This window comes from Delphinus delphis, chromosome 11 (genome assembly GCF_949987515.2).
Source record: "Delphinus delphis chromosome 11, mDelDel1.2, whole genome shotgun sequence".
In the NCBI taxonomy this organism is placed as follows: domain Eukaryota; kingdom Metazoa; phylum Chordata; class Mammalia; order Artiodactyla; family Delphinidae; genus Delphinus; species Delphinus delphis.
The window spans coordinates 64,490,542-64,507,101 of NC_082693.1; the positions used below are offsets into that span (position 1 = coordinate 64,490,542).

At 34.1% G+C, this 16,560-nt stretch overlaps 2 protein-coding genes across 2 annotated transcripts in view; one reads left to right on the top strand and one right to left on the bottom strand.

Annotated features, from left to right (window-relative positions):
• Positions 1-10,127, top strand: part of PTPRQ (protein tyrosine phosphatase receptor type Q) — a 196,617-nt gene extending 186,490 nt beyond the window's left edge. The window contains exons 43-45 of the mRNA XM_060025305.1: positions 2,556-2,691; positions 8,704-8,827; positions 9,079-10,127. Of these exons, the coding sequence (XP_059881288.1) occupies positions 2,556-2,691; positions 8,704-8,827; positions 9,079-9,116 (298 nt within the window). The 3' untranslated portion in view covers positions 9,117-10,127. The remainder of the gene's footprint in view (positions 1-2,555; positions 2,692-8,703; positions 8,828-9,078) is intronic.
• The window catches only part of LIN7A (lin-7 homolog A, crumbs cell polarity complex component), a 399,161-nt gene that overhangs the window by 43,560 nt on the left and 339,041 nt on the right, over positions 1-16,560 (bottom strand). The window lies entirely within an intron of this gene.

Sequence of the window (16,560 nt, forward strand, 5' to 3'; positions counted from 1 at the left end):
TCAGTCTCAACATGAGTTTCGTCAACAGTTGTAGTTTGTAAATTAAAGAAAAAGTGGGTGATAATATACTGTTTTATGATTCCACTTATAAGAGATACTTACAAGAGGTAAATTCATAGAGACAAGAAACTGGAATTGTGGTTACTAGGGACTTGGGAGAGAGAGAAATGGAGAGTTACTGTTTAACGGGTACATAGCTTCTGTTTGGGATGATGAAAATATTCTGGAAACAGATAGTGGTGTTGGCTGCACAAGACTGAATGTGCTTAATGCCACTGAATTGTGCACTTAAATATGGTTAAAATGGTAAATTTTATGTTATGTATCTTTTGCTACAATAAAAAAATTTAAGTAACAATATCTTTTAACCCATTATTATTAATTATAATAATTCCAGAAATTAATTGATGGATAATTATTCTAATGGGAATATACTATAATTAATGTGGTTAAATATGTAAGAAAATATTAATCCATCCAATTTTTAAACTTTTTTTTTAGAGGAAAAAACTCAGCATGTAATTTAAATGAGTCTACATCTTCCAGGAATATTTTAGATTTTTTAAATTGTAAGAGTAGTACACAAATGATTGCTCATTATGAGATATCTTTTTTACATTTAAAAAGCATATAGAATTAAAAGTAAAAGCCTCATTCTTACCCTCCCAATTCCATATCCCCTCCATATATATAAAATTTTTAACAGATCAGTATATAGTATAAATAGAATAACAGTTTGCTTATAAAGTCAGTGATTGATTTTAAACTGGCATCATTGATGATTAAAACGGATAGTAAGCTTCCTTCAGCTTCTCCATATTTTACATATACACTGCCACTGGATTAAAACAGTGGATTTAAAAATCCATTAAAAAAGAAAAGTACCATCTCTCTTGTAGCCTCAAAAAGAGTAGTCTCCTCCTTTGTGATTTAAATACATAAAAGAGACCAGAGAAAAAGTATGCTTATATTAATAATCATTTTAAAATATCATTTTAAAACTGTCTACTAAATAATTACCTCCAACCCCAACTTCTCACCTCAACTTTAGACTTACACATTTAACTTCCAGTTTAACCACAACATTCTGAAAATTTGATGTGTCCAAAACAGAACACTTAGATCAGTCTCCAAACTCCCTCCTTCTCATCCCCATCTTGGTAAACAGCAGTCCACTCTGCTTTATACAGAAACCCTAGACTCATCTTCAACTCTCTGCTTCCTCTTACATTCCACATCCAACCCAACAGCAAATACTCTGATCCCTGCCTCCCATCACCTCTTCACACACTCTCCCCACCCTGGTCTCCTTGCTTTTCTTTGAACACACAGAACACTCTCCCACTCAGATCTGTTCTCTTCCTGCGCCCTCAGGCCGGTATGCTCCTCTCCCAGGTACCCAGGTGGTGCACTCCCTAACCCTACTCAAGTTTCTTTTCAAATATCACATTGTCAGAGAACCTTTCTCTAATGACCCTGTCCTACCCTATCACCTTTTATGTCCTTAACCTAATTTATCTTTCTCCATAGCACTTACTGCGGCTGGGTATATCCTATGCATGTTTCTTTGTTGTGTGGACTACCATTCTCCGTCCTCTAGAATATAAGCTCCATAAGTTCAGGGACTTGGTAATGTTCACTGCTGTACCGCAGATGCCTAGGACAGTGTCTGACACTCAAAATATATTGAATGATGTAATGACTGATTACTCTGTTTGGGCATATACGTGTCTGTGTTGTAGTGATCAGATTTATGTTGTAATGCTATTTCTTAGGTTGAATCATAGGTATTGTCGACATTAGAATATTTTTCACCTACAAAGATGGCAGTTTCGTGATGTTCAAAATGACATTTAAGATTAGGTGACCTTTCAAATGTTTTTTTTTTTTTTCCAGATTTACTTCCTATATTAACCATTTAAGTACCTAGGAGTCTTGTCTTTCTAATTGGAATTTCTGAAAAAATCCTGTCAGGTTTATCAATTAACAGTTTATATGGAGCACATACCTGTCCTTCAGTATTAAACTAATTTCTTAAAAGGAAATAGCTTTCCAATTTTATTATCTATAGGAAGGAAAAGAAAATTCTAGGGAAGGTGAAAAGAACACATGAGAATCTATCAATGTGATGCAGAGGAAGTACTATATGGGCTAAATATTACAGTTGACATTTTTCATGTTTAGCATTCCTATTGGTAACCAAAAATATATTCAATAAAAAGTCTCTAGGGTTAAGAATTTTCAATGACTTTTAAAAATCTTCCCCATACTTCTCCAACTACAACCCTTAAAATATTATGAAAGAACAGGGAAAGTCCAACTGGTTAAAAAAAAAAACTCAAATATTTGACAGAGTATTTAACGATAATCATCTTGCTCTGTCTAAACAGTCTTGGGAACAATATAAATCCAAAGAAACTCCAAAGAAAATCTACCTTCAATAAGAAAAGAAACTATTTATAATTTATTGCTATCATAGTTTATTTCCTTCATCACAATCAACATAAACAGGCTTTTTGCTGAATAATTTGCATGTAATTTCACTCTTCCTGCAGTGCTGGAGTTGGAAGAACTGGAGTTTTTATTGCTCTAGACCACTTAACACAACATGTAAATGATCATGATTTTGTGGATATATATGGATTAGTAGCTGAACTGAGAAGTGAAAGAATGTGCATGGTACAAAACCTGGTAAGATATCTAAAACTTCAAGCAGTTATCAGCTCTAGAATTTCTGCCTGGAAGGATCTTAGTGGCAGTGATCTGGTTAGACGTGGCCTTGAACTATATTAGCAAAGCAGACATTCTCTTTTCCTACATTATAAACCTCTGGGTGGGGGCAGGGTCTTGGGGACGGCAGCTGATGGGGATTATAGGAGAACCGAAACCCACATGCCCCACTTATCCTTCAGCACTGTTACTGACTACTCATCGTACCCTGTTTATACTGATAGGCATATAGAAAATAATTCATTAAATGGATTTGTCTTTAGCCTTTGGGAAGCTTAGAAAATGAATCAAATTAATTTCTTTTGTAAACATGCTAGAAGTTGTATTTGGGAAAAGTTTATTAACTGTTACAGGTTTCTATGTATTTCACTTGTCCATATTTATCCCTTTTTATTATTAGTACTAATAATGTTTGTTATAGCATGTCATCAACCAACTAACTGGGAGTTGTTTGTTTTGTTCTGGTTTGGACGTAAAAATATTTTTAAAATATAGATTTTTTATATATTTTATATATAAATTATAAAAATATATAAATATATAATATTATTATAATATAATTATATATAATATAATATAATTATATTATTATATATTATATATTTATATATTATATTATATTATATAATTAATATTATATAATTAATAATTATATTATATAATTAATAATTATATTATTATATATTATAATAATTATATAATATAATTATATAATATAATATAATATATAAATATATTTTTATATTTTATATATAAATATTTTAAAATATAGATTTTTGTCATTAAAAAAATCATACAGTAGGGGGCTTCCCTGGTGGCACAGTGGTTGAGTCCGCCTGCCGATGCAGGGGACACGGGTTCGTGCCCCGGTCCGGGAGGATCCCACATGCCGCGGAGCAGCTGGGCCCGTGAGCCATAGCCGCTGAGCCTGCGGGTCCAGAGCCTGTGCTCCGCAACGGGAGAGGCCACAACAGTGGGAGGCCCGCGTGCCGCAAAAAATAAAAGTAAAAAAAATTAAAAAATTATACAGTATAATGGTAATGAAACTAAAAACCCTGTTGAGTGTCTAGTAGGTTCCAAGTATTATACTAGATCCTTTACATGTATTATCTTATTTAATTCTTTATTTGTAAGGCAGGGCCAATGAAACTAATCAACAGACTAGGTATTATGGTCTCTGCTTTACAAATAGGGAAGCAGATGTTCAAGAATTCAGTGATATTTAAAGGTCAGAGCTAAAATTCAAACCCAAATCTGTCTAACTATAATACATAGGATGTTCCTGTCATATCTTTGGATTGATATTTTTATGCTACAGAGAGATTTTTCTCATAATAAATATACAGTTCTTCTGTAATGGTATTTTCCAGGGTACCTACTAGAAAACACAAGTGGCTTTACAGTCATTAAAGGTGTGAGAAAACAGGCTCTTTGCTAAAATAAGTTTGAGAAAGAATTTCTTAGAATTACAGCCTCTATGCTAATGTGCATTGACAATTATAAATACAGAGCCCTTGTGGACATTTCCCAGACTTATATGACTATGAAATCCTTGAACACTTTTTGACCCCAAAACCTATAATGCCATGATGTCATGGAACATTAATGTTCTTAGGAAGATGCTGCTCTAGACCAGAGACATCCAAACTTTTAGGAACACACATCCCTTTCAGGAGAAATGTTTGAGCATTCAACTCCAATACGTATATATTTATTCTTAAAATGTAGATTGTGCAATTATGTAAATTATAAAGCGTACACAAGAAATTGAAAAACATGAGATAAAGGTCAAATAAGCAATTCTGACAACCTTGCTGATACTGGTGGCTTCATATTATCATAAGGTATTTTCAAAAGATAAATACTTAGCAGAAAATAATTGTTTCAATAGTGGTTTTAAATGCATGTTTTAAATTCTTTGTAATTTTTTAAAAAAGTGATCTAGCTTTTTGTCAGATCTGATTACACTGTTGTTGCTTTCACCTCACAGCATGGCTCTAAGACGGTTATTCTAGGAGCATGAAAAATGTCAGCACTGCCATTTTATTGTCATTCATTGGTGCTTGCCTGACAGATCTTATCTTTAATCCACAGTCTCTTTGTAGGAATCTTTTTAAGCCACTTCAATTATGTGATGGCTAGGTAAAACTAGGTACTGTAGTCCATGTGCATTCCCTTATATGCTGAAAGGGAGCACATGAGTGAAGTATCACTCTTCCCTTAGGAAACTTCAGAAATGGACTTCAACTTGTGGCCAGGCTTGGCTTCATGGGTATGTAGCCTATGCAGTCTCACGGGTCCCCATGCTCAAAAGGGCCTTGCACTTGATTTAATGTTTGCTGACACTGTTTTGAAAATCTTTAATAATTTTTGAGGAAGGAAACTCGTATTTTCATTTTGTAGTGGGCCCCACCAATTATGTAGCTGGTTGTTATCCAAAGATCTTTTAAGGGCTTCAAGATCAATACGACCATTAATGATTATTAAAACCAAATTATTTTTAGTTGAGAACAAGAATAAATAGCTAGCATTTTCCTCCCATGTCCCTGGGTGTACACATGTGCACTGTTGATCAATGTTCTTGGCACTGATCGAGATTGGTTGGCTCTCTAGGATAGGTTAGAGGGTGCAAATGATTGGGATATTTCCTTGTAGAGACTAGATTCGGTCTTCAAATTATAGAAGTCGAATTTTGTCATGCTCTACAATTTTGTGGAACCAAACTTTGTAAAGAGTGTGTTCAAGCATGCCTGTGAATAATTGCACACAATTTAGTATTCAGTATATGTTATAAACTTCATACATTATGCTGGAATAACCAGCCAGAGGAAAATGTTGCAGGTTGGGTAGGGGAATGAAAAGAGCCTGAATTTTGGTGTCAGAGAATTGAGTTCAGATTCCAGTCCTGCTAATTGCTGGCTTTGTGACTTTGTGTAATGAACCTCTCTGAGTTATTTCTCTTTTGTAAAATAGCTGTGTTACACTTTTCACAAGTCTATTGTAAGTATTAAATAAGAGAAGATATCTAAAGCACCAAGCATGCAGTCAACGCCCAGCGTGCAGTAAAGGTCTGACAATATAGTTGTGCCGATCGCTTTTTACGATAAAAAGGTGGCAGTTCGTTAAAATCCTGATAAACACTTACTGAATCAAAAGGTAGAAGTCACGAATATTAGTTGGCATGTTTGAAATAAGTACATCTTCATCGATATTCAAGAAAAGTATAGGGCTTCCCTGGTGGCGCAGTGGTTAAGAATCCGCCTGCCAATGCAGGGGACACGGGTTCGAGCCCTGGTCCGGGAAGATCCCACATGCCGCGGAGCAACTAAGCCCGTGTGCCACAACTACTGAGCCTGTGCTCTAGAGCCCGCGAGCCACAACTACTGAAGCCCGTGTGCCACAACTACTGAAGCCCGCGCGCCTAGAGCCTGTGCTCTGCAACAAGAGAAGCCACCACAATGAGAAGCCTGCGCCCCGCAACAAAGAATAGCCCCCACTCACTGCAACTGGAGAAAGCCCCTGTGCAGCAGCAAAGACCCAATGTAGCAAAAAATTAAATAAATGAATAAGTAAATTTATAAAAAAAAAAAGTATAGGTAGCCCTTCCATAGAGGTTATAAAATTAAGATACATCCATGTTTACTAAATAATTAGCCTCCATTTTGTAAACGATATAAATCACAATTCTCAGATCCTCGCTTAAAATGTGGTACTCCAAAGCTCTCTTTCACCGGACTTTGTTCCCAGAAGCTATGCTCTTTACTGTCTTTTCTCTGTGATGAAAAAAAGGAAAATGCCCACACCTTGGCTCCAGTCCTTATAAACCAGCATTGCCTTGCACAAGAGTGGTTTCTTAGTTTCTTCTCTTGCACTTGGGAATGATTCCAATTTCTGTGAAGAATGGTGTCTCAGCACATACACAGTGGCCATGGCCAGGGGTGGGGAGGTGGGAACCTCAGCAATATATCACCACTAAAAGACACCAGAGGGCCCAGACCCTGGAGAGAACCTAAAGTTCTTTCACTGTCTACCAAAACACAGTTCATAGCAGCCCCAGGAGATGTGAAAGAGCTTTCTGAGAGAATACTCTGCAGTGAGGTAATATCCTGAGCTACTATTCCTGCCTGAAAAAAGGATTAATCTGGATGAATCCCTTTCCTGCTCTGGTTCTCTTGAAAATAGACTGATGTGAACTCCTGAGGTAGAAGAAAAAAGAATAATATATTTTTGGTGCCTAATTTTTTGCCACCAACATATATACATGGCTGGCCTTAAATCTCACAACATAGCTTTCCTGATCCCCCAGATGAGGAAACTGAACATCAGAAAAGTTTAATTATTAAGGTAACAGGACTATCTAGGGTAGAAACTGGAACTGAACTCTTCACTGCCTCTTTGGCAATAACACACCACGGCAGAGGGATCTTGGAAAATGTAGTACTGCCCTGTGGAGCTCAGCCTGCCCTGCTGGCAGAGTTTACACCCATCATTCTTTCCAGTGGAGAAAGATGAGATTGGGACAGTTAGAAGTTTCACATATCAAATGTGACTTCAAATTCAAATGTGTTTTTTTTTTTAAATACCAGAACTCATAAACTTAAATGACTGTTGTTTTCAAAGAAATTATACCATGTCAATATATTTCTGTCAATAATGTTATTCATTGTGCAGTGCATATTTTAAAATACTCATTTGAAATTACCCTGAGAAGAAATTTAACAGCAGTTTCAATAGAATTTTTATTACCTTATAACAATCCTTCATTTCTTACCAAAACTGAATTATGTAACTTGATCATCCACCTCACAAACTTGATCCCTAATGACTTCTGAATGTTCTCCAAATCAAGTCTGTCCTGAAATGGTAAAGATCTGCTAACTGTGAGAATTAAATGAGGCTAAGTCAACATTCATTACGCAACTACCACATTCCAGGCTCTATTACACACAATGGGAATAGAGCAGTGAATATGACAGAGTTCTGTCCTCATAGAACTGACAGTGATGAGATGTGTGTGGAAACATTTTGTAATCCACGAAGAAATAGGTATTCCTAATAATGGCCAACAATCTCTAGAGACAGTTTCAATAGTGAAGTTCCAAAAAGGTTTTGAGGTATAGTAGCAATAGATATGAATATAATTTCTTAAGATGGTCACTTTAGAGAACATTCTACTTAAATCAGTTGTCAGTATGTGTGTTTGTGTGTGTGTGTGTGTGTGTGTGTGTGAATCTTAAACATTTGGTTATATTCCTTTAACTTCAGGTACCTTCCCTATGTAAAAATGAGGGTGCTTTTCTATGACTGTAACCGTAACTACCTTTGGGAAAGTCCAAACCCAGAAATGCTAACAGGTTACTGAATTATATTGAATAAACTTAAAGAACCCAGATGGTATTGAATTTCATCCTAACTTTAGATGAAATGTTCGGAGTCCTGCCTTACATTTACAAATAGAGACCAGATCCTTGACATTAAGTAGGCCAAATGTTGGGTGATTAACAGAATTGTTAAATATTTTAAATATGCTGATGGTGTGTAGATATGCTCAGTCACAGCTTTTGAAAGTAAATTTAGTATCTGCATTCCAGCAGCCATTCTAACAAGAAAAATATTTATAAGAAAAATTACTCAATTATGCCTAACAGGAAAAAGGAAACTTATAAACAAATTTAAATAATTTGCTACTTTTTAAAATTACAGAAAGAAAGAACATATGAACACTTAGTATTTAATGACAAGTATTTTTAAAAACTGGAAACTACAAAAAGCCACAGGAATTTAGCAAATCTTATGTCTGAAATGATAAAAAATCATTTATATTCGTGGTAAATTCTGTGCCTCTAACTTAGCTATTTAACATTTGTTGAGTTCAATATTACTTTTCACTGTAAAAGTATAGCCCCCCCCGCCCCCGTATAAGAAAATCCCTACCCCGTCCATTTATTTAACCATCCTTTCTTTGGTGTCTAGGCACAGTATATCTTTTTACATCAGTGCGTTCTGGATCTCTTATCAAGTAAAGGAAGTAATCAGCCCATCTGTTTTGTTAACTATTCAGCACTTCAAAAGATGGACTCTTTGGACACCATGGAAGGTAAACAGAGGCAATGTATATCAATTTACTACTAGTTTACCACCTATAGCAGAAGCATTAATTTAATAATAACCGTATGTTGAAAATGTTTTAGAAGCTTGGCTGGCACACATATCAATTCTTTAATTTCTCTCTAATCCAAGTTAGGATAATAGCCTTTCCAGGTTCACTGTATTTTTGTCATGAAACATTTAAATCTTTTGAACTGTTAACTTCAATTCTCTCTTGTGACATGTTACTTTATGTTATAGGTGATGTTGAGCTTGAATGGGAAGAAACCACCATGTAAATATTCAGACCAAAGATTACAACTGGAAGACATTTTCAAATCCCAGGGGCCAAAATACCCCCTTACTCTTCTGAATTGAAATGTGCAACCTTAAATAAAACTCTACGCTTCCCTTACTGTGCCTTACTAAATGGATTGACATTTTATGAATAGTTCTAGGAAATAGCTAATTCAGGATAGTTATCTGTTTTGTACAGAATAAATATTATACATGTAAAATGTTTAAGAAGAGATATCCCAGAGATTTTTGAAGCCTTCTATATTTTGGGAATGAGCCAAATATAAAATTATTATTATATTTACGTTAATGTTTCAATGTGAATTTTCCCTACATATTGGATTTGATCTTGAACAAAAGTTGTAAATGTTGATTCAGTAGTGTTATTTTGGCCTCCAGGGTGTTGACTTTTCTCGTGGATAACTTCCAGGACTGTCATAATGATCTGTACTTCCATGTATGCCCCTGTGTTTTGAATCCCCTGTTTTATGAGTGCTGAGATATCATCTCATGATCTCGAACAGCTGAACAGTAACCCCCTGACACTGCTGGGATTACTTAGCCTTTATACAACACACAGTAGCTCTTCGGGTACACTTAGGGCTATTTCAATTGCATTGTAATCTTTAGTTTGAAAAACAAAAGGAAAAATTAAACAGTGCAATTGCTCATGTGAAGTTGTCGAGTACTTTTGTAGCCTGTCTGCATTTGTACATTTTCAGGAACAAGCTGTACCACTATATTGTATATTTGAATACATAGTTAAATGTATCAGTATTTGTCCATTAGATATGTATGCAACCTAATAACAATTTTGAAGGGTTTCTTCAGCAGAAATGCATGAAAACAGTAATAAAAATGTGATGTGTTACAAGGTCATAAACCAATGATGTGCTGCTGTGGTGCCAACCAGAGACTTCTGAATAGATTACATAAAACGGTCTTTATTTCATTTCCCAAGGTTGATTATTGAGGAGTGTATTAGGTGGAACTGAACACAAAGAAATTAACCAGACTGTAGCAAATTAGAGACTTTTTTTAAAAGCAAATAATTCACCCTCCTTTTTGTTAGACAGTAACAATGTACAAAGTAAGTTTTGAACTATATGAAATTATTTTGTCATAGATTTCAATTAAGGGTCATAAAATAGTATTAATTATTTTATTTCTTTTATGGTAAGAATCATATCTTATACTTATTTCTGCTGGAATATACATATAGAAAAAGTGATGGCCAATAAAATTGAATTTTAAGGAACTGAGTCACTCTGCAGCATGATTTCAGAGGTCCTTATAAACATAAATTTGATTTTGTATCACATATTAAGATATAATTAATAATTATCTTAACATAATGAAGTATAAGTACAATACAGTAATATAATGTGGTATAAATAATTAAGATATAATAATTTCCCAAGGTATCCAAAGATAGTAATTTTAAAATCGAATTTATTATGCAAGAAATTAAATCCTTTAGTCTTACAAGCAATCCTGCTTTCTGTTTTTTATGGCAAGGGTGTGTAAATAAATACAATCCATTAATGTTCCAACCAAAAAGTTTACTCTATAGAAAGTCACAGAAAACAATAAGAAATGACGAAAACGCTAAAAGATTCAAGTTTGAGTGACAAGGTCTTCAGTTTGCTTCACGTGTCAGTCATTGAAAATGAGTGGTAAGCCAGTACTTATTAATGTGGGTTTTTGTATTCATGGAAGACAGATAACAGCCTGTGGAAAGTACTGGTGAGTCTACTTTTAAATGTATTAAATGGTAAGAAAATAAATCCTTCAATCCACAAGCCAGTCCATTTTCTATAATATCTATATAAAACAGAGAGTACAGAATAGAGTTGACCCGTGTGTATATGCATGTGTGTGCATATAAAAAAAGTTTTAATATAAGGCCTCCTCTAAAAGAGTGCTTATCAATCTATAATGTGTATACAGATCATCTGCAGATTGTGGCAAAATGCAGATTCTGCTTCAGTAGGTCCAGGAGAGCACCTAAGATTCTTCATTTCTAGAAAGTACTCAAGTAATAATATTGCTGCCTGAGCTCGGGCCATACACTGAATAGCAAATCTCTAAAAGACAGCATCAGAATAATTTTATTTCCATCTGAAATTATTTGAAACATGTTAAAAAAGATTTGTCTTCATTATCAAAAACATAACAAAGCACCTGTTAAATGTGTATAGCTCACTAGCTATACCACAAAACTGTAACTGAAATGGAACTGAAACACATATTAATGTTAACTAAATTTTCTCTTAATTATATTGTGAAAATGCTAGTTCACAGCCAAATTTTTATAGGTGGCTACTAAGTGCAAATTAAAATAATGAGGAACATCTGTAACACTTTTAGATTAGATTTGTCAAAATACTTTGAAGCATATGTACAATAAATGAGCAACATGTGTTTTATCTGAACCAAATGAAACTGGAGCCTCTCAGAATGGTTTGCCAGAAACGAGAGCAGCTGTGGGTATCACCTCTACTTTCATCCTGCTTTAAAACACAGAATTTTCTTCTTTCACTTTATAGGTGAAATGTGTGATACGACTTTTGAAAAAGCTAATTAAACCTTTCCCTCTTCATAAAGGAGATGGTGATTCACTCTTCACATCTGGTACCAAACACTAGATTTTAAAAATGAAATTTAAGTTCAGCAAACTACTCTACACGTCCATGACATTACTGTGATAGGTCCACTTTTGTAGTTCAACTTTTAGAAAACTCACAGTAAAGTTTTTGATGATGCCAGTAACACAAAAGGATCTGAAATTCTCAACTGAATGATATTAAAAAGTGAAAATGTGGGATAAAAAAGTTCATAAAGCATAATCTTGACAAAACAGCTTGCCTTCTTAGCACAAGTAATATTTCATGGTAAATGACATCATAAATATGCATAGAGCTTCCATTTGGAATCAAAACTCATATACCCATCAGTTCATGAAGATGTTCTGAGGAACAGATTAGATCACACATATGAAGGTGTTTCAAAGTACAAAGAACTCTACAAAGTTAAGATAATTTTTTACCCAGGTTGGACAGTATGTAATGTTTATCAGTAAGATAATGCACCCCATTATAAGACTGTATTGTATTTGTGATATTAATTCCATGTTTGTATGTCTGTTTCACATGCAAACGTTAAAGAGAAAATTATGGCAGATATACTGATTTCTGCTAAATAAAACCACTGATACTTTGTTTTTCATGAATGATTAAGAGCGTTCTCAAGGAATGTTTGGACTAAAGTGAATAGATAAACAAATAAAAATTGTGATTTAGAAAACAAATCAAGAAAATTTCCATTTCAGGTGTTTCAAATGGACATACTAAATCACTGTCCACAATACAGTCATTTGAAAATAAAACTAACTTAATAGAAGGTGATGAAAAGCATTATTCTCCCTTGTTAATGAGATTATGTTTCTTTAGAATCACAAGCTTAAATTAATTTTTACTGAAAGTATTAGATTGAGAAGTCATTTTAGTAACTTATAAACTTTTCAGAATACTTTTACCCCCATCATCCTGATTAATCCTTACAAAATCCTCTAAGATCTGCAGTGTCCCATATTACAGATAAATATAATGAAAGCTTAACAGATGTGCCAGAGACCACATTTAGTAAAGATGGAAGCTGCATATCATAATCAAGTTACTGAAAGCCAACGATAAAGATAAAAATTTTAAAGGCAACAAAGAAAATAGAGACCTATTGAGGTGTTCAAATATAAGAAAATATGCTGGCTTCAATTCAGAAACAATGCAAGCCAACTGACAATGGAACGACATATTTAAAGTGCTCAAATTACCTCCTAAACCTGATTAAGGGCAAATACAAAAGAACTAGAGCTAATACCATGGTGAAATATTAAAGGCCTTCATCCTAAGAGCAAGAAAAACGCCCACTTTCACAACTTATATTCAACACTGTACTGGCGTTTCTAGCCATTACAATAAGGCAAAAAAAAAGAAAGAAAGAAAAGGAAGGTTTGTAAATGAAAAGAAAAACTGTCTGTATGAGTAGAGAGTATAATTATGTATGAGGAAATTCCTGAAAAAGCTACAAAAGAGAAAAAGCCACTAGGTATAATAAATAGCTTTAAAAAGGTTACAGGATATAAGATCAAGATACAATCAATTTTATCTCTACATATTAATCAATGAACTGGAAACTGCAATTAAAAATACCACTAACAACAGCATCCATAAACATGAAATGCTTAGAGTAAATTTAACAAAGTATATGCAAGACTCATACACTAAAAACAATACTGATGAGAAGAATTAAAGAAGACTTAAGTAAATTCTTTTAAATGCATATCCATGAACTCAAATCTCAATGTTGCTGAGAAGTCAATTCTCATACTGATGTACGGATTAAATGGAATATCAATCTTAATCCCATAAGGCTTTTTTTCTAGAAATCAATAAACTTGTTTTTACAATTTATATAGAAATGATGCAAAGGATCTAGAATAGCCAAAACAACCTTCAAATAGAACACAGTTGAATGACTTATACTACGCATCTATAGCATTTCCATTAAAATAAAAAATAGAAAGTAAAAAAATAAATTCTCACACAGTTGGTCAATTAGTTTTCAACAAAGGTGACAATGTAATTCAATGGGGAAAAGATAGTCTTTCCAATAAACAGTGTTGGAACAACTGGATGCCCATTTGGAAAAACATGAACCTTCATTTCTAGCCCATATGACAAATACAAAAATTAACTTGAAATGCAACACAGATCTAAATGTAAAAGCTAAAACTATAAAGCTTATAGAAAAAAAGTATGAAAATCCTCACGACTTTGGGACAGGCAAAGATGCCTCAGAATATAAAGAAATAAAATATAAAAGAAAAAACTGACATATTGTACTTCGCCAAAATTATAACATTCTTCTCTTTAAAAGACACTATTAAGAAAATGAAAAGTCAAGCCACAGGCTGAAGAGAATGGGAGAAAATATTCACAATAAATGTGACAAGATTCAAGTCCTGGGAATGGTATCCAGAATACATATATATTTACAGAATAATACACACACACACACACACACACACACACACACATATAAATGGCCAATACATGAAAAGGTACTCAACATCATTAGTCATCAAGAAAATGCAAATAAAAATCAGAATGAAGTAACCATACTAATAGAATGATTAAAGTTAAAATGACTGGTAATATCAAGTCATCCCACCATGGAATCTGAGCAGCTGGAACTGCATGGTATATGGTACAATCACTTTGGAAAACAGTTTGGTAGTTTCTTATAAAGATAATACCCGGGCTTCCCTGGTGGCGCAGTGGTTGAGAGTCCACCTGCCGATGCAGGGGACACGGGTTCGTGCCCCGGTCCAGGAAGATCCCACATGCCACGGAGCGGCTGGGCCCGTGAGCCATGGCCGCTGAGCCTGCGGGTCCAGAGCCTGTGCTCCGCAACAGGAGTTTTTATTGCTCTGGACCACTTAACACAACATATAAATGATCATGATTTTGTGGATATATATGCATAAAGCATATATATGGATATATGGATATATATGGATATGTGGATATACATGGATTAGTAGCTGAACTGAGAAGTGAAAGAATGTGCATGGTACAAAACCTGGTAAGATATCTAAAACTTCAAGCAGTTATCAGCTCTAGAATTTCTGCCTGGAAGGATCTTAGTGGCAGTGATCTGGTTAGATATGGCCTTGAACTATATTAGCAAAACAGACATTCTCTTTTCCTACATTATAAACCTCTGGGTGGGGGCAGGGTCTTGGGGACGGCAGCTGATGGGGATTATAGGAGAACCGAAACCCACATGCCCCACTTATCCTTCAGCACTGTTACTGACTACTCATCGTACCCTGTTTATACTGATAGGCATATAGAAAATAATTCATTAAATGGATTTGTCTTTAGCCTTTGGGAAGCTTAGAAAATGAATCAAATTAATTTCTTTTGTAAACATGCTAGAAGTTGTATTTGGGAAAAGTTTATTAACTGTTACAGGTTTCTATGTATTTCACTTGTCCATATTTATCCCTTTTTATTATTAGTATTAATTATGTTTGTTATAGCATGTCATCAACTAACTAACTGGGAGTTGTTTGTTTTGTTGTTCTGGTCTGGACATAAAAATATTTTTAAAATATAGATTTTTTATATATTTTATATATAAATTATAAAAATATATAAATATATAATATTATTATAATATAATTATATATAATATAATATAATTATATTATTATATATTATATATTTATATATTATATTATATTATATAATTAATATTATATAATTAATAATTATATTATATAATTAATAATTATATTATTATATATTATAATAATTATATAATATAATTATATAATATAATATAATATATAAATATATTTTTATATTTTATATATAAATATTTTAAAATATAGATTTTTGTCATTAAAAAAATCATACAGTAGGGGGCTTCCCTGGTGGCACAGTGGTTGAGTCCGCCTGCCGATGCAGGGGACACGGGTTCGTGCCCCGGTCCGGGAGGATCCCACATGCCGCGGAGCAGCTGGGCCCGTGAGCCATAGCCGCTGAGCCTGCGGGTCCAGAGCCTGTGCTCCGCAACGGGAGAGGCCACAACAGTGGGAGGCCCGCGTGCCGCAAAAAATAAAAGTAAAAAAAATTAAAAAATTATACAGTATAATGGTAATGAAACTAAAAACCCTGTTGAGTGTCTAGTAGGTTCCAAGTATTATACTAGATCCTTTACATGTATTATCTTATTTAATTCTTTATTTGTAAGGCAGGGCCAATGAAACTAATCAACAGACTAGGTATTATGGTCTCTGCTTTACAAATAGGGAAGCAGATGTTCAAGAATTCAGTGATATTTAAAGGTCAGAGCTAAAATTCAAACCCAAATCTGTCTAACTATAATACATAGGATGTTCCTGTCATATCTTTGGATTGATATTTTTATGCTACAGAGAGATTTTTCTCATAATAAATATACAGTTCTTCTGTAATGGTATTTTCCAGGGTACCTACTAGAAAACACAAGTGGCTTTACAGTCATTAAAGGTGTGAGAAAACAGGCTCTTTGCTAAAATAAGTTTGAGAAAGAATTTCTTAGAATTACAGCCTCTATGCTAATGTGCATTGACAATTATAAATACAGAGCCCTTGTGGACATTTCCCAGACTTATATGACTATGAAATCCTTGAACACTTTTTGACCCCAAAACCTATAATGCCATGATGTCATGGAACATTAATGTTCTTAGGAAGATGCTGCTCTAGACCAGAGACATCCAAACTTTTAGGAACACACATCCCTTTCAGGAGAAATGTTTGAGCATTCAACTCCAATACGTATATATTTATTCTTAAAATGTAGATTGTGCAATTATGTAAATTATAAAGCGTA